The sequence below is a fragment of the Dicentrarchus labrax genome, unplaced genomic scaffold, assembly GCF_905237075.1.
Source record: "Dicentrarchus labrax unplaced genomic scaffold, dlabrax2021, whole genome shotgun sequence".
NCBI lineage: Eukaryota > Metazoa > Chordata > Actinopteri > Moronidae > Dicentrarchus > Dicentrarchus labrax.
The window spans coordinates 19,544,317-19,569,132 of record NW_026136718.1 but is presented as its reverse complement, the minus strand read 5'-3'; the positions used below and the strand labels follow the sequence as shown (position 1 = coordinate 19,569,132).

The 24,816-nt window shown below is 42.9% G+C and overlaps 1 protein-coding gene across 2 annotated transcripts in view; it reads right to left on the bottom strand.

Annotated features, from left to right (window-relative positions):
* Positions 1–24,816, bottom strand: part of ssbp4 (single stranded DNA binding protein 4) — an 84,855-nt gene that overhangs the window by 40,704 nt on the left and 19,335 nt on the right. For both annotated transcript variants that reach the window (XM_051376741.1, XM_051376738.1), the window contains exon 4: positions 22,305–22,389. In XM_051376741.1, the coding sequence (XP_051232701.1) occupies positions 22,305–22,389 (85 nt within the window). The remainder of the gene's footprint in view (positions 1–22,304; positions 22,390–24,816) is intronic.

Genomic DNA, 24,816 nt, shown 5'->3' with positions numbered 1-24,816 from the left:
GGGAGAGAAAACTGCCCCACTTTGACCAGCTTTTGTTCTGCTGTGTCTTCGGGTTTTAAGGCCTCGTGTGTGTGTGTGTTTATGTGTGTGTATGTGTATGTATGTGTATGTATGTGTGTGTGTGTGTGTGTGTGTGTGTGTGTGTGTGTGTGTGTGTGTGTGTGTGTGTGTGCGCGTACGTGTGCGTGTGTGTGTGTGCGTGTGCCTCACATGGCCCTGTAGACACCCAGGCATCTCACACCCCTATTCCTGGCACCTCCACCCAATCTCTGACCTTTCCTGGACTCCAGCACGCAGACACACACAGGCCTGACCCAGCACACAATCACAGCTCTTTATATGCCCCCAAAACACACACACACACGCACACAACCACACACACACACATACACCCACACATCCAAGATCATGTAACCGGCCCAAAACACTTGCACCTGGTGTGGCCTAAAATAAGGTCCCTAGGCAGCCACGTCGCAGGGTGGCGTGACGATGACAGCAGCTCGGAGGGCTTGTGTTGACCACTGTGCTTCTGAACTACACCCACCCACACACACACACACACACACACACACACACTCACAGTCTAGATCATTTATCTCCAGGGGGCATCTGTTGCTGATTGGTCGATGCCATCGTCTGTGCCCTGACCATGACACTCGCAGTATGGGGGTTTGCTTTTGCACATTTTAATGCTGTACAGTGTGTGTGTGTGTAGATACACAACTATTCCAATAGAGCAGGTGTTGAGCAGCACCCCAGGCCCTCCCTACTGTATAATGAACCCCGTCAACTCCTGTGTCTGTATCAGTGGTGGCCTATTGCTCTATAGTCTACACTTGACTTTTCCTTCCTTTTCACAGGACAATCCAGCACGTTAATTGCAAGGTAAACAACTGAAGAGGAGCGTCAACCCCACAGGAGCTCTTTTCCTCTTCTCTCCTCTCCTCCCTCCCTCCTGTTCCTTCCTCTCGTCTTTTCTGACGCGAGGTTGGTTAAGCCCCCCTTCAGAATCAGAATCTGGACAAGCACCAGTTGGAAGCTAATCCGGCTCGCCGACTGGACCCCTCCTCCGAAACGGCACAGCGGGGGTGGACTGATGAAAGGAAGGCTGATATGAGGGACATGAAAGGCATTGTAGAGGCAAACAGAGCCGCAGACACAGCCTGCCTCCGACCCCCGCGCTGCGTTCAGCGCTGTACAACAAGCCATTTAGGACATTAAAACGGCACAACATCGGAGATGTTTGGTTTTTCAAGCTCAAGGCTGGTGTCCAACTTTCTTTTAGCTGGACATTTCAACTCTGCTGCCACTTGATGCACAGGTTAAGGCACTTAATGTTTAAACTGTGTTCACACCGAGTTCTCACAACTATTAACATCCTGTTTGTTCAAGGCCGAACCCTTTTGACTGGAACATTATGTTTCACTCACAGCCAATAAACAAAATTAGCATCTTTTGGAGTAAAAAGCTTATATGAGGGAAAAGCCTCGAGGCCACCGCGAAATGATCTTGAAGCCCAGCTGCCCTGTCAACAGTAGAAATGAAATAAGTAGTAAAATAACTTCATTATTAAGTTAAAAAGGTGGCTCCAAAATGGATCCAGCAGGTCTGTGCACACAGGAGTGTAAGTGTTTGAAACTGGTGGGGTTCAAAATCCAGCTTTCATCTCCCCTTCTTTTATAGTTTCAGTTTGGTAATGAACAGTGGCAGGTGATCTAAGGACTTTCTTTGCCCTGGGTTTGCCTCTCAGGCTACTGCCCCAGCCTCTGATTGGTGGCGGTTGTGCCTGGAGCCTGAAAGGTAGACTGCAGGGCTGGAAAAACATCTGCAAACATTTTCAGGCAAAGAAATTATATCTATATATTATTATTATTATTATTATTATTATTATTATTATTATTATTCACTCAATCAAAGATAAGCCTGAAAAGTAGCGGTTGTAGTAATTATACTGTAAGTGTTTAAACAGTGTGTAGGACAAAACACGCACAAAATGCGAACGGCCTGATCTACAGCCAGTGTTTGGTTTGTCCGTTCTGGGCTACAGTAGAAACATTGCGGTTCAACATACCGGGCGCCACGGAAGGTGACCTGCAGTGTCTGTACATAAAAATGTCTCATTCTATCGTAAACCTAATGATTCCTACATTCAGAATCAGAATCAGAAATACTTTAATAATCCCAGGGGGAAATTACTTGATTCAGGTGATTATACACCATATCTATGAATATTATATTCAATTTCTACCAATAGATCCTCCTGAATGTTACACACTGGACTCTCTCTTTAACCTATCTTTTTAGAAAGCCTGATAACTAGTTAAATAATAATGTGTTATTTGCTATATTTATGTAAATATATAAGCAGGAGAAATAAAATTCACATATTTTTGATTTTTTTTGTTTTGTTTTTTAGTTGAAAAACTTCAGACTTCATGTGCCCCCCTCCCCTCCCCCCAACTACTGAAACTAAACCAAAGCCCTTGTGTGCACCCCTACTGTTAATCGCCACATTATCCTCGCTCTTCATGTTCAAATTTCAAGAGATTAAAAATAGCAATAAAAAAACAAACACAAATGACCTGACAAAGACAGAAACCGGTGCAGTGCTCGTTGAACTGATAAATTTGGCGAGACCTCAGTATGGGCGTTAACTATGGATGAAAGCTGCGTGAGTTTGAATGACTTTGACAAGATGGAGTAAAATGAGATTTTGATGTTTTCAGAATAAAGAAAAAGAAAAATCAAGCCAAGGACGTTTTTGTATTTTGTCTTTGAAACACAGAACAGACTAATTGTCTGTTAATATCTGAAGAGTATCTATTCATAGACTAAGACAGGCACACACACACAGAGGACAACTTGATGACAGATGGAAAGAAATTAGAGGCAAAGTAGCATTAATATTCCATCTCTTAATAACAACCAAAGCCCTTCCCCCACCTCTGGTACCCCCCCCCCACCCACACACACACACACACACATTCATGTACATGTGTATGTGCGTACAAACAGTCCTGTCCTGGAGAGCATTTCGGCTCGGCCTGACACAAACAGGAAAAAATCTACAAATTCAACCGCTCCCATCCTCCTCCCTCTTCCTCCTCTCCTTCCCTTCCCTCCTTTTCTGCTCCCCCTGAACCCCCCCTCCCCTCTAAAACCTGGTCTCCTTCCCCTTCCTCTCACCCTCCCCTCACAACACCCACCCACCCAGCCCCACTGCCCTCCAGCCCTGCAGCCTCACAGCAAAGTAGAGAGCAATCCCTTGGTGGGTCAGCCAGATTAAACTGCCACTGTAATCCGCTTGGCTTTCACCTCCTTGTCCTCAGCTGAAGAGAGAGAGAGAGAGAGAGAGAGAGAGAGAGAGAGAGAGGAGAGAGAGAGGGGACAGAGAGAGAGCGAGAGAGAGATGGAGAGGAAGAGAGGAGGGGTGGGTGGAGGAGTAAAAGGGCAGAAGGATGGAGAGAGAAAGAGAGAAATGGGGAGAGAAAATGTAAGATAGCAAAGGAAAAGAGACCAAGGGAGGGGAGAGGGAGAAAATAGAGGAGGATGGAGGGGGGAGGGCAGAGCTGGGGGAAGTAGCTAAATGACAACAAGGGCATGGAGAGGGAAAAACAAGAGTAGAAAAAAAAGGAGAGAAAGCCAAAGAAAGAGCAGAGAGAGAGACAGCACAGGGCTGAATTAAAGGAGTATGAAAAAGAGGAAGTGAATAATGAATCTCATAAAGGAAAGATATTAAGGACGAATAAGAGTCAAATAAACTGTGTTACGAGAGGGAGTGATGAAGGACAGTGGGGTAATCCTGGTGGCAGAGCTTCTGTGGCAAATATAATGAACCAAACAGGAAACTATGTTGAAGTACGCCCTCGTATTCATGTAATGATGAAATTTGTTTTGTGTGAAATTCGTAGGAAATGACACATGTCCCCCTGATGGCCAATCAGTAACGAATCCTTCCCGTCATCTCGCTCTGACCTGGAATTGTTGTGTCCCGCCTTTGGGCCAACGAGAGCAATAATGAAAATGCTGAAGATCTGCGGTGAAATCTACCATCCCCTCAAGTTTAGTTCAGATCTCATCAGTAGTGTTTGAGAGATCAAACATGAGTGAATGAATGAGCAACGTTGTTGTAAATGTTGCAAATGAAGCTGGCTCCTGTTGAATGTGATGGATTTTATTGTCTGGCCATTCATGACTCCTAAATGGAGCATGCAGGATCTGTGCTTGCATGGCTAATTCATCCATAAATATAATGATTTAATATGGATTTCTGCTCTCTAGAAAATATTTCTGTTACTTTAATGTACTCCAGTTTAACTTACTAAGGGGTCGTCATTAACCACGGCCACAGCACCAAGTTTAATCCCCATACTACGAGCTCAGGTTTAATATAACTGTTACTGAGAGGCTGTGTGTTGTGTTTGCTGCTACATAGAAGGAAGGAATAGTCCCTGTTTATGTAACATTAATGGACGTCTTCTTGCACCCTTCACAGCAGAGTTTAAGCTAGCCGACAGCTATTTAGCAGCAAACGTTACACTTTAAAGAACGAGATCCAAAATGTATTTGGCAGACCTCCAGTTTTAAGTTTATTTGTTTTTAGCTTGAACATGACTTGTATTTATCTCCTAATTAGCTGTAAGCTAACTTTAACTAGCTACCAGCTGATTTAATAGTATATAATAAAGTAATTTTAAGCTCTGTTTTTGGTCTCTACCGTCTCCTGAGAGAAATATTTGGCTCTTTAGCTGCTAAATACACTACTATGTTCACCAGCTAGTTGCTAACTGTGTCCTTCTGCCATTTGGTGGGTAGCAGGTAGTGTATAGTGGCTTTTTTTAGCTTTTTGCTGCCTGACGAAGGTGAAAACGCCGCCATGAGAGCAGCGAGGGTGAACTACAACAGTAAAGTTGCGGGCTGAAGTTGCAGATTCAGGCGATAATTCTCTGTAGGTTCATCACTATGATCCACTTTCACTTTGTTTTAACATTGTCATTTAATACATAGTTACTACACAAATATCAGCTTTAGTCTTTAACAACTAACAAACTACATTATATTGTGCTACATGACAATGTCTACCAGGGTAGCATGACGCTGTTTATCAGTTTCTTCCAAACTGTGTTTTCTGATCTTGCACCACTTTAGGCAACTAAAACAACTTGGTTGAGGTTAGGGAAAGATCAGGGTAATGATTAAAAAGACACTAACAAGGAAACTGTGTGTGAACAGTTACCTACTGTATAAAAATCCCACACTTGTTTGAGCAAATGATCGATGCTGTTTACATGGAGAAGACGGTCTCCAGTGATCAGACTTCCCCCGTTTGATAATCAAGATGTTGTACATACGCCAAAAGTAATTTGAAACATTGAGCATGAGCATCTCGACGAGCCTCTGAGCCCTGTTAATCAAGTTATAACGCAATTAGGAACTAAACGCAAATAAGACAAACAAGTCAATTTGTGTGAGAGTATTTCCATCCAGGTGCATGTAAATGCACCACATCTTAGCTTGTGTTTAAATGGAAGTCAAAAGTATCAAAACAAATCACGACTAATTTAGTATCTAGAACTTCATGGGAACAATATGTCTTGGTAGTGTGCCGTTTGGGACAACAATCACATTTAAAAGGTATTTTTGGAAAGTCAGTGAATCTAAAACCATATCAAGTCCCTATAAAATAAAGTAACTAATATAAACTGATTCAGGTCATACTAATCACAATTTTTTGTGTAATTTGACTTTTTCAATGACAAAACATTCAAACAAACTCTGGGACATGAGAAGCTGAGCCCCTCTGTGCTGGTTAAGTGCAGACATCTAACATTATCGTCCGTGTGCGTGTGTGTGGGTGGGTGGGAGCATGTCCGCTGGGTGCATGGGAAGAGTGTTAAAGTGTGGAAAAGAAATAGAGTTAACAGGTATAACCCTCCTCCACACACCCCCAGCTGACAGAAAGGGGGTGATGAGAGAGGGAGGGAATGAGGGAGAAAGAGAGGGAGAGGCAGGAAGAGGGAGGATATCCTGCGAGGAAAGGCTGTGATATATGAGCAGGCCACTTCAAACAAGCAGGGGGAGGGGGACACTCCTTCTCCAATAAAACCAGGGGAGGCAGAAGGAGGAGAAGAAAGGAGTCAGAGAGAAATAGAGATTTTTAGAAGGAGCTACAGTAGAAAAAAAGCAAAAGTTGGAGGGAAAGTTGGTGCCAGATGAGCCAGAGTGGATATGATCCGAATGAAAGTGGGATGTCCCCACTATAATGGCACAATAAAACCCCCGAAAGTAGAAAAGACTAGCCAGACCCTGCCTGCAATATAACCTATAGACTAAAATCTGCAGGAGGGAATCATTAATGTTGATCTCAAGTAAATGAGTAGAAGAAAAGAGTGTAAAACTAATGCTGCAACTATTATTTCACTAACATCACATAACTTAAGTTATTTGACAAGTGAATTCATCTGGTCATAGGTTCTCAGACTCTAAGATTAGTTTGTATTTTCTTCATATCATTAGAAAAACAACATTTGAGGTTTGTTCTGTCTGATCAGATGATTATTTCTTACATTTTACTGACGTAGAAGTCTTTTCATTTCTAACACTTTGTACCACAGAATATCCACATTTGTAAAGATTATATCTCACACTGATGGACTTTTATGTATTGTGCTGTTTTATGTGTATTTACTGTGGTCCTTTATTGTCTCCCTGCTCAGGGACAACTGATGCAGATTGGCCGTTAACTACTTTTAATTGTGCTCTTTCCCAACAAAAATAAACAAAGAAAAGAAAGGAGAATTTTCATCCAATTTTCACCCAGATCTTTTGAAATGCATCAAAATGTTGTGGTTTTGTGCTGCACAAGGATGCTGACCACTGGTTCACTGTAAACATGGTCTTTTTGTACCACCACAGCTCAGAAAATGCTTCTGGTGACAGAAAGGGAAGAGAAACATTTGGAGAAAATCCAAACATGCCACTGATTATGCACCAGAATCCCTCAAAATGACAAAAAAAACAATGGAAATTAGTGACTTTTCTAACTTGTTTCTAACTTGTTTGTGTTGCCCCCTTTTTTTCAATTAATATCTATTTGTCGCAGTGTTTCAAATAAATGGTTAAAATAAACAGTGTTTGACCAAAAAATGCTTCTTTCACCTGTTATTAATGATTATATTAAAAATAAATGCCAATACATTCCCAGATTTCTCCAGCAAATAATTAATCTTAATTATTCAATCAATTATCAATTATTTAAAAACAGTGTTGCAACCTTACACGGAGCTCAAAGCAAGCCAAACGTTCCCACTGACACATAAATGTGCACACACGTGGGCACACGCAGTAATGTCTGCGTCCTGCAAGAAGTGATTGATGATTTCAGGAAGGGGCTCTTGGGCAGAGGAAGTCCAGTCTGGGTCAAACTTCATCGACACATCCAGGCTTGAGCACCATCTGCATGCACTCACAAGTCTCACACACACACACACACACACACACACACACACACACACACACACACACAGAGTCCTATACTCGTTTCGACATGTGATACTGTTCCTCTCATGCTGTTTAGTATATAATGTCTTTCCTCTAGCTGCAGTGTAAATGTGTGAGAGGCGGGGAGGGGGGGCACAGAGTCAAGGTGAGCAGAGCGAGTCGGGCACGCCGACACAGCGTGCACTCTACAGTTTTAGGCTCTGTGTGCCATTGTGGGCCAGCATGGGGCTGTTTTTGACAGCAGCCATTACAACAAATAATTGAACACCAAATGAAGACAAATGATATGATTGCAGAGCGCGTCCCAGCAGTCAATCCGCTATCTAGGTGGTTCCCATTCAAAGCCATTGATCAGCTTTACAACCTAAGTAGCTGGCCAGGAAACTAAATGGTGGCGATCAATGCTATTTAACAGATTATTGACTGCTGACTGGTTGCCTGAGATCAAAATAGAGACAGGGGGATGAAGAAATAAGCAAATAGAGGAATGGAATGAAAACACATGAAATTGGAATCGGTTCCTTTGCTTCAGTGATGATAAATGGGAAAGAAAAACACTGAGACAGCAGAGAGCGGGGAGAACGAGAGAGGTTGCATTTTTTTGTGTGTGCGGCTGAATGTGCATGATCATGTGCATTTAATGAAGAAAGCAAGACAAGAAGAGAGAAAAAACAAAGGAAAGAATGAAAGAAAGAAAGCTCAGTTTGCATACAGACAGTGGTACCTAAAGACTCCTGTTTCAAGCTTCACATGTGACCAGATGTGGTCTCTGTACCTCTGTGTTCGAGCTTCTCGCATGCTACCCGCGAAGGCTGCACACCTGAAAACTCCACACATCAGTCGTGCTTTTGGGAAAAATCAGCTCAACAAGGAAGAACCTCGGCAGAATCAGCCGGTACTTTCTGCTCTTCTTTGTTCAGCCAATCCTTGATGGAGCTTTCAAGTGGCGCACAAGCTGGCAGATAACAACAGCCGCTTGCACCGCAATTACATCCTTTTGACTGGATGCTCCTTCACGTGTGTTTCTACTGTCTGTGTTTACAATGCATGAACCAGACCTGAGCCCCCCGTCAGCTCATCAGGCCTTTGGTTGGCGGGGAGAGCTTTGTGTCTGTGCGGCTCAGTGTTGTGTGAGATCATTAGTTAATGAAAATGATAATCAGAAGCAGAGTGAAGGTTGATCCTCCTAAAGGTTGACTTCAGTCCGAGCAGAGACTGTCATGGAATGACGGGAGAAACCTGCACTGACATTTATTTGTTTGTGTGTGTGTGTGTGTGTGTGTGTGTGTGTGTTTGTGTGTGTGAGAGAGAGAGAGAGAGAGAGAGAGAGAGAGAGAGAGAGAGAGAGAGAGAGAGGATGGGGTAGGGGTTTCTGGGTGTTTAACAGCCTCCAACAGTCCAAAACCACTGTAGTGTTTAATACACACAGTGGTGTGTTACCATGGTGACAATGGGCCCCATAGCTGGGCCCAACTCATGAGGCTGCATGTTTGTTGTGTATGCGTGTTATGTTCATACGTGTGTGTGTGTGTGTGTGTGTGTTGTGTGCACTATCAAACCAGCTTTATAGCACGTGCATGTAGATTTTGTCGGACATCAGATTCAGTTGTGATTGTTGTCCGACTCTTTATCCTTATCCTACATTTCCTCAAATTTACTTTAAAACAAAACACAGTTTGTGCTTTGGAACAGGAAAAAGTGGCCAAGCTTCAGTGAATCACTGTGTGCATGTGTGAGTGTGAATACAGACTTAAATATGGCTATAGTAGATATGTGCCTGTGAGAATGTGTGTGTGTGTGTGTGTGTGTGTGTGTGTGTGTGTGTGTGTGTGTGTGTGTGTGTGTGTGTGTGTGTGTGTGACTGTGTGTGTGACTGTGTGTGTGTGTCTCCTTGCCTTCGTCTGTGTGTGTGTGTGTGTGTGTGTGTGTGTGTACACACTCCCCTTTTCTCAGTTCAGCAGAACCTCATTAATTCAGCAGGAATGGAAATCATTTCTGCACGGAGTGCACAGGAGACAGAAAGAGATGGAGAGGAAGATGCGTGGTAGGGTGGGGGTGGTGGAGGGTGGAGGGTGGGGGGCGCAATGAATACTCAAATTTCTTTATTTTTCCTTACTGAAGATCATTCAATTAAAAAAATAATAATTTCATGTTCTGGATAAATAGCACAATGAATTTGCTGTATTAGTCTCAAAGGGAATTCTACAGTTCTTTTAATACTATCTAATCATAATTACGTTACATCGTGATTTACAACTCTTAAAAGAGAAATAACACATACTGTACGTCTAATCTCAGTCTTGAATCCCATAAGGTTTATACACACACAAATAAACTGGACAAACAACCAAATATAGCAAACGTCCAGATGGATACATTAATAAAAAGGTAATCTTCCTTATGTAGCAGCAAATCAGAGCCTCTTCCATCCCTCCCTCTCTCTCCTCCTCCTGCCATCTCTCCATCCTGCAGCCCGCCACCAGACAATATGGAGCAGACAGTAATCTGGCCATGCGCTGAAGAGATTACAGCATCCAGCAGAACAGTTCAGCACAGAAGAGAGCAGCTCAGTTCAGCACAGCACAGAGGAAGAAACTCAATCCAAACCAAGTCAACACAAAGAAGAATCTATAGTATGTCCAACCAAACTGTTCAGAAGAAACTCTCTCTCGCACTCGCAGATCGTCGGCTGGTCGCACACACTCCTTCAGTGAAAGCTGACCTTTTCAGAGTGCAACAGAGTGCAGTGCAGTGGATCTCTTTATTCCAAATGTCACTTTTTACAGAAAATATCTGATGTAGTAAATAACAGATCAGACAGCGCAGGCGGGACACATAAGAGGAACAACACATGTACAGTATGTGATCATGTACACACACACACGGTGTAAGTTTTGTTTTTTTAAATGAACGCACACATACATGAACCCACAGCAAAGCTTAAATAAGTCCAAACATTCAGTTGATAGCGAAACAGATGTGCTGCCCTATTTATCCACTGAACTTAATCATGAGTGATATAAATAACTGATCTGAAGGCTTACATCCAGACAGCAGAGTCGAGGTTGGAAGTTCACACGTTGCAGTTGTTACTAAGTACATGATGTGGATTTTGGGGATTTTCCGGCCCTCTCAGAAGAATAAACCCTAAACGGCAGCGAGGACAGCCTCTGACCCTGCGCTGACCTTAAAGACTGGCTAATACCTCACTCATCAAAATCACATGCGCTCAGACACACACACACACACACACACACACACACACACACACACACACACACACACACACACACATACACTAATATATAAGCACTTCTATTTTTAGCTCTATTGTCTTTCCCACGTGCAAGATAAACTCTACGTAACTGTAACTGTGGTCAACAAAGAGGACGTCAGTGTGGAGAGGCACAGCACAGAAGACCCTCAGTATCTGTTGTAGTGACACAATGACAGCGATCCTATCCCATTCTTACATAATTTCTGGTGCAGAATTGTCCAGCTACTCTTAGTCTGAGATATTATCGTGTTCCTGACAACACAGGTTTAAAAGCACAGTGAGCACAGGCTAACATGGACACTCAAAGCTACGTGAATATTGGTGTCAAAGTGTTGTTGTTGGCTGTGTAGGTGTGGGGAGCCAAATTTTTTACATAATAATTTTTGAACTAACAATCAATTAAAAGTCATAACACTGAGCATTTTTAGTATGCCTGTGAAAAGCTGACAGAGACGTGTTTAAAAGTGAAACATCAGTTGCGTCAGTGTGTAAACGTGTGAGGTCGAAGGAGTCTGAAACATGCAACTCAAGTGCTGTTTCTTCCAGAGTCTTTCAAGACTTGCCAAAAAAAAAACTATTTTAAATCTAAAAATCTAAAATAGTTCCAAGAAACATTAACTCATTACTCCTTCCAAATAATTTCAAGGTTGTCATTAGGCAGCAGTTTTAAGATGACGGTAAATGACAGACCTTGTTAGACGCTCTATTCTCACTGTAATTAAGCCTAACAATCAAACTTTCAAATTGTTCTCAATGTAGGAGCTCAAAATCTAGCTACAATTAGAAGTGGTCCAAAGGTAATGTTGTGTTAACTGCTAAAGAAGTTTGAGTAAACTGTGTTTCTCTTAAAGAACAGTGGCGTAACACCAAAATCAAGGTGAAAGCAGGAGAGGAAGACACTCTCCTGAAAATAAACACAATGTTGATTCGAAACATTCAGATGAGAAGGGAAAGACAGAAATAACCTCAAAGTGGACAGTTCATCTTCCCTTTAAACATATCACAATCCATTTCCATGTTCTTCTACCGTTATTAGCCCCAAACTGATTGTAAATAAAGCAGTATTTCCTGTTGTGATCACTTTTTTAACAATGAAGACAAAAACCTGATGATGGAAAGATAGAGGTTGTAAAGAAAAAAGAGCATACTGTGAGTTTAGTAGGGACGTGGTATGTGCAGCTTAAAGGGAGGAAAGGATGAAAAGGAACATGCAAAAGTCTCAGATACATGTTCTATGTATCTGAAGTCCTAAAAAAACACGGCAAACACACATAGGCAGTTGATTTCAATTATTTTTAAATCAATTTTCTGTTATTGTTTGACAAGGATTGTTTATTTCATAGAAGAATATTGGCCAACATCTGCGCACCTCTGCAGACAACTTCAAAGACTTTCTAAAAAGTAAGATCGTTTTTTTAAGGTGTTAAAACAGGCGAAGCAAAAGAAAAGCTACAAAGGTGCAGAGGTAAATACAATGAGCAGGTTGAAATCATGGCGCTAAATTAGGAAAGGTAGAGGAGGTAAAGGTGTAATGGTTGAGGAGAGGAAAGCAAGGAAGAGATGAGGAGATGATAAAAGTGTTGCAGCAAAAAAAGAGACCCAAGAAAATGAAGGTGTAGCCCACTGTTGAATGTAGACGATGGTATACCAACAAACAGATGAAGGTGTAATAATAAAAGACGGGGAGGTTCTGAGGGTGTAATGGTGGAGGGAAAGGAGAGCTGAAGGAGCCAGGTGTGGCAGCAGCCACAGAGGTAATCAGTGGGCCAATGGGGAGTCATTCCACTCAGAGTGAACGGCTGCCGAAGTACCTGGAATAAAAATAATCATTACACTGCATTAAAGTCACTGTCTGTAAATATACCCTGGGCAGCAGTAAAGCACGATCGCCATGGCCCCCGCCATCAGGACACTTGCACACCTTAACGCACACGTATGTGAATATGCAAATACACGGGCATGTAAATTAAAATAAAATGCAAATATTCCCAAAGATGCGAGTGCGTCTCTCCGCACAAGCGGTGTGAAAATCAGCGACTCCCCTGCTGATTCTGTGCATTTATCCTGTCATTACAAAGACAAGCTTTTAACAGAAACAAACTCCAAATATAACTCAACCAGCTCAAAGCACATTCATTATCCCCCCCCCCATAACTTATAAGTGTTATTTTAGCAACAGAAACCCCGACAGAGGCTTGAACTGGATCTCTCTCACACATTTATTCTGCCTCTCAGTATTGCTGCCTTTGGAAAATGGGGATTAAGTCTGCGTTTAGGAGAATTTGAATTGCAAATAAGGCTTTGTAATTGTTTTAGTTTTTAATCCTTGCAGGGAGGGCCTCAGTGTAATGCAAAGTTGAGACAGGCGAACATCTCAGGCATTCATCTGAGGAAGGACTGTGTTTGTTTCACCACTCGGTTCAATGAGACTTAATAAGCAGGGTGTCCGATCAGCACCTCTCTCACACACACACACACACACACACACACACACACACACACACACACACACACACACACACACACACACAAACACACACAATGACACGTACATATGCACGCACGCACAAACACGAACAAACACACTTTTGCACACACGCCTCAGCCCATGGGCTCATTGATAGCGTGGCCAGTTTATTTTGGTTGTGAGTTCGGGTGCCCAGCTGGTACTTGAGACTGGTGGACTGGCAGAGCTGTGCAGCAGACAGCAGACACACACACACAGAGACACACACACGCTGTGCCAGGGACACACTGTGCCAGGCTGCAACGTTTGCCAGCTACAAGCCACAAAGAGAGGCAGAGGCAAAGGAGAAAGGGCAGGACAGAGTGTGTGCATGTGTGTGTTAGTAGGACAAAAGATTGTAAGAGTGGACAAAGACCGTGAGGAAGAAAAGAAAAGGGAGTGACTGACTTTTAGGAAAAAAAAGGTTGTTTTAGACTTTAAAAGGATGAAACTGAAACTCCGGAGTGTGAAGCAATGAAAGCAGCTCTCACTTGAGGGAAGAAGTGAAGTAACTTATTAATTAAACATATTTATTAATTTCTCAAAGCAATTTAAATCTGCTGCGTTTGCATTTGAACTCCTTAAAAAACCAAATGGCCACTGAGCTCGCTGTGGTATTCTGACATGTAAATACAAGCATGCAACACATGGAATAATCAAGCAGACCACAAGACGTGACAGAAGAGAGGCTGCAAACTAACCTAATGTTTGCTTAATGTTACGACATCTGTGACAGCAATGTTTGGTGACTTAGTAAACAAGTCATCAAACCTGTGTTTGTGATCGTAATGAGGAAACAAATGAACAACAACAAACTACTAAATCTGTGTTTTGTGGTGGCGGCAACACCTCAGATTTATACACCACCACCGGTAGCATCACCACAAAAACACAGTTTGAGGGACCTCTAAAATCTAACCATCCTGCCGCACCACTTTCAAGCGTAAAAAAGCTTGGGTCTCCCTCACTTTTCCAGTTTCAGGTTGATCTTCTTACCAAAGTTTCTCTCAACATTGTTCTCTGACTGTCCTGCCACCACAGTCCAGGTGAGAGAAGAAAATATTCAATGCTTTTCAGTTATTACCATACGCTCAAAACAATGAGTGAGTGAGTACTCTCTTCGCCCTGAGATTCACCTCTCAGGTGTCCTACAGGCTTGCCCCTACCTTAATGACAAAGGCTGTTGGGACTGTACGCAGCCTGACACACTGGCGGACTCAGGCTGCGTGAGGGGCTGGGGCAAAAAAATAAAAAGGACACCAGCGTGAATAAAAAGCTGTGATGCATTTATGGTGAAACAGCTTAGTCAGGGTTAGTATTAGTACCCAAGAGGACGGTTTATCTACCACAGGGGGCACTTTTGTTGGGGGAGGGGGGAATAGGTACAGTCCACCATTGGCCTGAAAGGAACAGCTACAGACACTACTCAGGGCTAAATTAAAGGCCAACTGCCAAATCTGTTTTTTCAGTTAATATTTTAATGTACAAAAATATTCTCCTGAACAGATGTTACCATTCGGCACCACTTCCCAAACCGCCACGTTTGGTTTAATGTGTCTTGACACCATCAACACATCTTATGCAGAAAAACGCCTAATTTGACACATTTTATATAACAGATTATAATTTATATTTATGGATTGCAAAGCAAATATTGTGCTTAATGTACACATATGCAAGAATCATGAGTAAAAAATGTTATCTTAAATGTCCTGAATCCTGTCTTATCCATTATCTTACAGAACGTCTCACCTCTTCAGGTGCTCCACCTGTACAGTTTGCCAAACACTAACTTCCTCAGGGCACAAGTTAACCTGCGCTCCTAGACCCGTGCAACAGCAAGTAATCGAGCCTGACTACACAATCAAACTTTTCTCATATTATGTCCAGCTGCTCCAGTGTGAGTTGATTTAATTTAGGGTCTTGGCATAAAAGAAGGAAACGGCTTTCTCAACTCCCAGAGTTAACCAACAGGAGTGTATGTTTAAAGATAGGTTTCACTCCCTGGGACCTGCCTGACAATCCTCGTAAGCATCGTCAGTGTTTAAGACCTAATGAGGAACGGCATTAATGGAGTGCCGCTCCAAGCTTTGCTCTGGGAAGAAAAGAAAAGGGAGCTCCACAGCTGGAAAAGACGGGAGCGACGCGTCACAGTGAAGAAAAACCTTCCTTGAAATTTACTTAAACAATAAAACACTCACAAAAAAAGTCACCTTACGCTGTTAAAAGATTATAGCAGGTTGTTCTGCCCCTCTCGTCGCAGATTTAGGCCACAAAGTTACAAAAACAGTGGCTGTCAAAGGAAAGTTCAAACTAAGCAGAAGCATCATAATTGCAGTAATTTATGCCATTTTGTGCGGGACAGGGTCTTTTACCATAATGGATAAATGAATACTGTAAGTGTACGCGGTTTGGGAGTCACCAACAGTGTCAGGAACTTCAAAGATGGTTAGAGAGAGAGGCGTTTGTGTGTGTGTGTGTGTGTGTGTGTGTGTGTGTGTGTGTGTGTGTGTGTGTGTGTGTGTGTCTGAGCGCATTCAGGAGATGCAGGCTTGGCAGGAGAAAGCACCACAGACACAAACACCTCCGGCATGGAAGGTCGCCCTCGAACTTCCAACCCCCTGACAAATTGCTCACTTCAATTCTCCACAGTAAACCGGTTACAGTCGAGGCAAACAAGTGATGAATGTTGCTTTTTTTAATTATTGAACCATAATTTATTTCCTGAAAATGACTACACCAACTGAAACAGAATTGGCAGCATTCACCCAAGTTTCACTGGGAGAGATAAACAAATGCCCTGAGGAGTTTCCACTATTTCCCAGAATGTAGTATTCATTTAAAGCATTCGTTTAAATTTTATGGATGATGATGTTGCAACTAAGAGGGCATTCATGGGTAACTGGGTTAGGGAAATTAAATGGGACCCGGCTGGAAATCTGCAATGGAAGGAGGGAAAGTAAACGCTACAGTGTTTGGCTTCTACAATAACTTTGCTCAGGCGGATTCATGGCGTTCACGCTGCTCTGGCTAGCAAGAAGCATAGCTAGCACCAAAACTCAGATAAACTGTGAAAAATGCAGACTTCAAACAGAGTCCCCAGTGTCTTCAGACACCGCTTTCTTCCTGCACACTGATACATCTCCCTCCCTCCTTCCCCAGACTCCCGCCTCCTATCTCTCCGCCTCTTCTCCCCTCTGTCGCTTGTCTTCCTGTCCCTGTCCCTGGTTTGTCGTCTCCATATGTCTGTCTTCATGTCTGTCTCTTGTCAAACACAGATCCGGGAGCCAGTGCTCGCAGCGTCGAGATCAAATGCTAAACCACAGCAGCGCATTTTAAGCTTGCCCAGAATGAACCTGCAAGGAAGGGAATCATAAACAATATTTGATCTTCTGCTTCTGTCACTTCCAGACCTCCAGCCGAACACACACACAGCTTGAGGGCAGCACTTTCAGGCTTTGTTGCCTCCCTCAGATAGGGGAAGGTATACACAGGCAGAGGAGCCAACTGGCCTTTTTCATTTAGACGGTAACAAAGGTAAACAACGGCACACAAAGACAGCGTCCTCTCGCTCAACGCCCGTCTGCCTGCAGCCTGCACTCCACGCACTGTTTGATATTAAAAGACGACACAGGCGCAAACGGAGGAGGTGAGGGAAGGAGGGGAGGTTTGGGGGGGGGCAGAAAGATAGAAAGACAGATAGAGACGGACAGAAATGGAGACACAATGTTGTGGCATGCCGTTTGTGTGTAGGCTATATTTAAACTGAAAACGGCCAGGAGAATCTGTGTAGAGAAGACATTGCCGTGCCAACGCCGACTCCATTCCTCCGCTCTCTCTCTCTCTCTCTCTCTCTCTCTCCCTTCCATCCCTCCATCCATACCTACTCTGCCTATATTATGGATGTTATTATTATTCCTGCATGTCGTCATGTCGCCCCTGCTTCTCTCCTTCCCCCGAGCAAGAAAGCGGGCACTACTGGCACCCAGCCAGATTACCCAATCAATCTCCTCTGAGAGAGGGGGAGGGCGGCAGGAGGGGAGGTGGAGGGAGGGAGGCAAAAGAAGAGAGGGGGAGGAATAAGAAAGAGAGCGTGGAACAGAGAGGAAAGGAAAGAAAGAGCGGGGGGGGTTGTTGGCGGTGAAAAAGACCTGAGAGGAATCGAAGCAGGAAAAACGGTGCAGGATGAGTAAAAAGGACAGAGACAAAGACAGCTATGAAAGGGAAGGAAGGGTTTCAGCAGACGTGTGGCGTCAAAAAGAGGCGAGCGAGCACCTGGTGCAGAAACACGGGGAGTTGTGGAGATGGAAAACACACACAAAATCACACACAGAGTCCAGACAAAGGCTTGGCCATCAACGGTTGTTTACAGAGTGCAGCTCCTCCCCTTGTGCCACCTGTTACTGTGGTCCAGCCTAACAAATGTTTAACCCTCTCAAAGAATCCCCAGGCAACAGCCAACAGAGCACCTCCATCTATATGTACTGTCTGCACAATGCATGCTGGGAACGGATAGGATCAGGGCTGCAACTAACTCTCATTTTCATTATTCTGTTTTGTTTTTTGGTTTTTTTAGATTCATTGATTTAGAGCTGAAACAATTTATTATAGGATCGATTAGTCGATTGACAGGAAATGAATCAGCAACCATTTTGATGACTGATTAATCATTTGAGTAATTTTTCAAATAAAAATCAGTCATTCTTCCATCCTATTAAATGTGAGGAATTGCTCCTTTTATTGTCTTTTATAATTGTAAACTGAATGTCTTTGGGATTTTGCCTTTTGCTCAGACATAACAACACATTTGTAGACGTCATCTTGGTGAAATCCTGATGGGCATGTTTCACTATTTTGTGGACAAATTAATTAATTGAGAAAATAATGTAATAAAATAACCCTAAATTGAATAGTAAAAAATGCTCATCAGAATTTTACAAACCTAACCTGACATGTTCAACCTGCTTGTTTAAAATACATTTAAAATTATATAAAATCCTCATATCTGAGAAGCTGAAACCAGTGAATCTTTGTAATTTTTTACTTGAAATGATGAAATGATTATCAACATTAGATATTTTATCTCAACCATCATCGTGACAGTTCCCATCAATAGGCCGGGTGCTGAGTGAAGTCAGTGAAGCACAGCGATGTGAATGACGCACTTGTGGCACTAAATCTGTGACACTCCGCAGGCAATGAACCCGGATTGGCATGAATCGCAGATGTTCGGGGTTGCGACCTCTGGCTGGGGCAAAGCAAAATGTCTGCAACAACAAGGCCGAGTGTATCACTTCCTGAAAGACTGTTTGTCTGTGATTGCAAGTGCGTGCATGTGTGTGAGTGTGTTTCACAGGCGGAGAAAACAGAGACTCATTCTTCTGCCTGCTTTAATGTGAGCAAGAATGTGTGTGTGTGTGTGTGTGTGTGTGTGTGTGTGTGTGTGTGTGTGTGTGTGTGAACAAACGTGCCTGCTCGCTCGTCAATATGTATGCTTTCTTCATCACAAAGCTCCCGTCCTTTAATCATTCATATTGAGTTACTAAAGACGTGCCATGTTCTTATAATCAAACACGTTTCCTCAACAAAGTGCTCGTTTGAGGAACATCCAAATTCCAACAGAAAAGAGGACTATAAGATGTGCGGATCTCTTTTAGGAAATAAACATGATTAAAAGGCAATGTGAAGAGGAAGGACACAACACAACTCCAACAATTAAGACGACAAGAGAGACCACTTAAATTACTTTACAGAGGTACAAGACTTCAGGCTGTTCCAGCTCTTTATGATACAGTATCGTCTCACTTGGAGCGTGTGCGTTCATTTGCATTTGAGTGTGGGTGTGCGCGACATGCACACAAGCGTGCCTGCATGTGCAAGTGTTTACGCGCGAGTTTCAAGCGGCTACGATTGCAGATTCACCATCCAGGGGTGAAGCCAACCAGCGATCCAGCTAGTCAGAGGCCTCCAGTTCTGGGAGTGTGGCCAGGGCTCCAATCCCACCACATTCCCCTGGATTAGCTGTCAACCGGTCCCCAGATCTGAGGATTAGCACATTATATTCCATTATCTTTCCCAAACTGGAGAGTCCACAAAGTCTACATCATCGCTCACAACGGGGGCCAGTAGGACAGGGCTGAGTAAGAGGTGCCTTCAAAACCAGCCCAAATTGAGCCAAACCAAGCTGAGCCAAACCAAATCTGTAACTAAGACTCTACTCTGGCTCAATGTTGCCTAGCAACCACATTAGTTCCAGGAAACAAATAAGCAAACTGTATTTCTAAATACCAATTTTCTTACCCAGCGCTGATATTTCCTCATTGTTATCCAAGACTAACTGACAGCGAAGCTACCAGAGAAGACTATAAATTATTTTTAAAAAACCAAAACATAAATAAAAACAAAGCAATTTATCTTGCACACATTCCTCTTTCACCATTCCTGCTAAACGACACACAAGGAGCGGAGTGTGTCCGCGACTCCTGGGAGCCGTGTTGTTTTTCACTCTGTGATCCGGGGGGACTTTGGGGAATGAGGGAGCCGTTATCAGCAAGGGGCCGTGATAGAGACTTGATCAGGCCTTCGGTCTGCGGGGACCAAGGAGCCAGAGTTAATCAGAGACAGACAGACCCCTCATCACCCTGGGGATTCACACACTTCGACCCTGACACTCTCTCTGTCACACAAATGCACAAAGACACACACACACACACACACACACACACACACACACACACACACACACACACACACACACACACACAGGGTAACAGTTGCAATAGCACACGTGTTCACACACACCTAGCCTTGCATTTTCCTGTTGTCAGAGCCTCTGCCATACCTTCTGTGCATGCTTTACTATTGACTGTCACTTTGGGTTAAAGTTCCAACATTTACAATAGAAAATAGACCTAAAAATTATTTTATTCCTTTATTTTAAAATAGCATCACTAAAAAGCAATGGCCCCCTGGGTCAGTCATTACCAACTCATGCTGTGCAGCTAAACACTGTTCACAGATGCATAACTTAATTTTAAATACTAGTGAAGATCCCAAAGAGATCAAACATATGTGTCTGGATTTTGGGGTAAAAAAGTATGCATGAGACAAGCTTGTGCTTCAATGAAGAGTTGAAAGAAGATGGAAGATGATGATTTTCTAACCTTAACTCTTCATAAAGGGAATTAAAAAACAAGAAAAATGCATCTTAAAGAGTTAATGGCTAACAAATATTTCTTAAATTAATATTTTTTTCACCCCTCATGTGTCACCAACAACTCAACCCTCTTAGTCAGCTCACACACTTTGACCTCCTGAACTTGAGCTGGGTCGAAGGTCAAACAACACTGTCTGAATCCTTGAACTACAACAAAGTTACATGTTTATCTTTTAAAAACGTGCCCACGACACCTCACAGTGTCCCAGTTTAAGTCTGCATTTGTTATATTCCCTGTATGGTCAAATACACAGCAGCATTAGTGATCCTGACTGATTTATGTAGCTGCAGACTGAAACACATGGACTTTTAAAATGTGTCTTTGACGGCGGCAGAATTTGAAGCTTGCAGTTCAGCCATATATTGACCAGGCCTGTCAAACCGGAGCCGTTAAAGAGCTGACATGCAGGTATCCAGCTGGCCTACCTCTGGAGAAAGGTGTAGGAAATTATATTGCATTTAGATTAATTAGACACAGTTGTCAGATTTAATTAACTACTAGGTTTAATTAACCATGTAATTAATCTTATGGTGGTCCAACTCGTGCACAAGCACAGACAGACGGGCACAGAGACACACACATCAACTCGTGCCCACACACACATGCATAGTACATGCACAACAAATGTAATCTGTTCAGCTGACAAGTGCTCACACTTTTGCTGTCAAACCTCATAAGAGAGTTCAACTGAATGGGTGACTGGCTATGGGCTAAAACCGCCTGAATGAAAAGCGTATGGTAAGAATAGCGCCTCTAATCCATTTCAGGTTTCACTTCTGCCCAGGTGGGACGATAATCTAGTAGTTGAAGCAGTCTGTCCAGTCAACATCCTAACACCCATGTAATCCTTAGTCAAATACGTCTCAGGCAACACAGTGCAAATATTTCATATAGTGTGGACAAGCCAAAAGGGGAGAGACGTTCAAAGTAAAGTATAAAAATCCATTTTAAAACCCAAACTGACAGAAAGCGAGTGACCTCAAATTGCAATAATGAGAGCCGGGCCAATAAGGAGCTCACCAGCTCTTCAAAAACCATGTGCGTGTGTGCATGTGTTCGATAGGTTACTGATCGACTGCTCTGACTCTTCAGATGATGAGAGGGTCAAGGGGGCCGTGGACCCTGACCTTTCATCACCCCATCCATCGCCCTGCAGCCACAACTACCAAAGCCTGTCCAGCTCTAAATGTGTCCTATGTGTATGTGTATTGTTTGTGAATGTGTGTGTTAATGTGCCTATGTGATCAGCCAGCTGCTTTATGTGCTTTGACCTTTACTGAAGCCTTGAGTGGACCAATAAATAGCCGGGCAGAGCTGTGACCTTTCACCTCACACCGACAGTTTCGCTAAGACCTGAGGGGTCAGAGGTCGGGCGTTTGAGGAAGTGCAGCCAGGAGATGAGCTACAGCTGAGGCAGATGTTAGAAAACTGATATCTAATCAAGGCTGATCGTGTGAAATGTGGCAGAATGGCATGAAGACTCACTGTTAAGACTTTAAAAATTCAAAGATGTAAGTCTAAGGGCTTTCCCATAAAATATACAAGTGGTGTTCATAGGTGCTGCATTTTTAAAAGCATGCTATTTCAGACGTCTGGCTCAGAGTCAGTCCCATCCAGAACAGAAGCTGCAGCAGGCAGACCAGACATGTCACAACAAGAACCAGCAGCATTATCACAAAAAGAATGGTCCCCATCTATGATACAAACTCTGCGTGTGCTTCTATGTTCTCACAAGCATGTGTGAGTGTGTGTGAGTATATTTGTGCCCCCTCGTACAACTGGAGGGTTGGTTAAGTTCACTCACATAGTCATGGAAAGCCTTGGCCTCGCTGGAATGTTCACATGTCTCCCTCCGGTCCGGGGCAGCGCAGTACAGATCCCAGAATACACTGTGCACACAGGACAAGAGAGCGACAGCAGTTAGACACTTCAACAGTGTGATCTGTAGACATATTATGTTCCTGGTTTGTGTGTTTCTGATGCAGTTCCCAAATGGCGACTAGTTTGTGTACAAGTGAAAGTGGTTCAAATGGACTGATGGAGGTACAACAAATAGTTCTACTGAAATGAAATGTTTAAATACAGGGTATGAGTAAGACAAAATTATACTTTTTTATACCTCTTTTGAGTAATACAAATACATTATTCTATCTGAAACAGCATTATTTTAAAGGATTACTTTCTGCTCAGCATTCACAAGTGCACCTTTTTGGGTGCTGATGTTAGGGAGAAGAACAAAAACTGAAGTCAATCATCGCACACTCGGAGACTCATGTGATAGCAGTGTTAAATGATGCCTTAACATAAGCAGCCATACAAGAACTTTTCAGAAATAAAAGTAGTTTAGAGGAAGGTCTGTTGAGAGCAAAGCATATGTACGATGTCCAGACTCAATAACTATATTTAATATAAGACAAGGAATGTGTTTTTTTTACCAAATAAAATACTATTTAAATAAGACCTGCAAGAGTTTGATGCCAACGTTCAATACCTGACAATATAAATACAACTTCAATGAACTGTTTAGTGAAAAATGTCCTTCACAATTTACTAAAACCCAAGTTTACATAATTAATTGCTTGATTTGTCTGTCAGATTTTCAAAAACCCAACTATATTTAGTTTATATAATATACATCAAGAAGCTGGAACAACTGAATCTATTGCATTTTTGCTTAAGAAATTATTTAAGTATATTGCTGGCGATTGACTCATCAAATTGTCGACGAGACATTTGCTCTACTGGACAGTTTACAATACTCAGTAGTGTTGAGGTTGGATACCAAGCCCTGTTGAAAAGCTGTGTCAAACAGGAGCCCTCTACACTCAGACACACAGCAGCTGCCACTTTGGCCACCACACAGTCCTACAGTCCAGCCTGAAGCCTGCAGCTCAGCTCCAGAGAGCTTTTATCCAGGGAGGACAGGTCGGCAAATGTTCCTCTCAGCCCGCCCTAGCGACCTGCACATTATTGACCAATCAGCTGTGATTATGTTACTTACTGCCCAATCAGCCGTACTCATATTAGTTAATTAGACCAAACCCACTCCTCCAGGGCAGCAGGGGCCACCAGGTCCAACTCCAAATGGACCCTTAATTACTGCACTGAAATTAAGTACCTGCTAAGCCGGTCCACATTAAGGACTTCTCCTTCTTCGAGATATTGATTTCATGGACAGCGTATAAAATAAATAAAAAAGACCTGCTGAAGTCACAAGAGGAAATTCTTGCTGTCATTTAAAGGTGCAAATAAACTGTTAGATGCATTCTTTGTGCTGATGTTGGGAACAGCCGTGACACTTGATATGACAGACTGCGAAATGGAGCAGAAAATATTAGCTGATCGCCCATAACTGTCAGAGAATCGCTCACTAGCACCCTGTCACATGTTGTCATTTTTCATTGAACAGGATGTTTGATTTTCATGGTTTAGTGTTATTATCTCTTAAATATGGTTATTATAGAAGATTGTTGATCACTGATCTACACTTTCACTTATGTTCTTTTTTTTGTCATTTGAAGGCATCAAGGAAGTGCGACAATAGGTGTCATAAGAATAAAAATAACAATACATTTAAAACACTCAGCACATGATACCGGCTTCTCAAAGCATAAGAACTTCAATAGAAATGCGTTATTTAAGTATTTGAAGATTAAAAGACAGAGTCTGTGCCCTGAGGCGTTCAGTGAGCACTGGGGTCCCCTGTAGACACTGGAGCAACAGAGAGGTACTGTGCAAAGACGGTGGTGAACACATATGGTGTGTGTGTTGTGCTGCCCTTCTGTCACTTGACAATAAAGCCTGTGTACATTATCATATCTATCGGTTTGGTGTTAAAGAGATTGCTGCTCCGTCAGACACGAGGCGCTGTGAAAAAGGCGCAACCATCGCAAATCCAATCAGCTCTCAGGGAAATGAAATGGGACGCAGGTTTACAGTTTGTTACCGAACAGACACAAGCAGGTACCAGCGCAGGGGTAGGGGAAAGGTGATCTAACATCTCATGGCCTGCGAAGTCTGAAATATATTGCGATTTGAACAGCTGACCTGCTTCTGTCTGAGCCACGCAGGGAAATCTCATTCTCTGTGTCTCTGCATAATCTGGAGCAGGATCGCCGGTTGATGGACTAAACGCAGAAACTGAGACTTTCATTATTCTGATATTATTTTAGGAGGACGATACAGGATACGTTCTTCTGTATGGAGTTAGAACAGGAAGAAAGGTAGGTAAATGGGGCCTTACGTATGAAAAAGTGTCAGATTAATTATTCTAATATTGTCCAAATGAAAGGATAATTTTCTGAAGAGAAGATTTT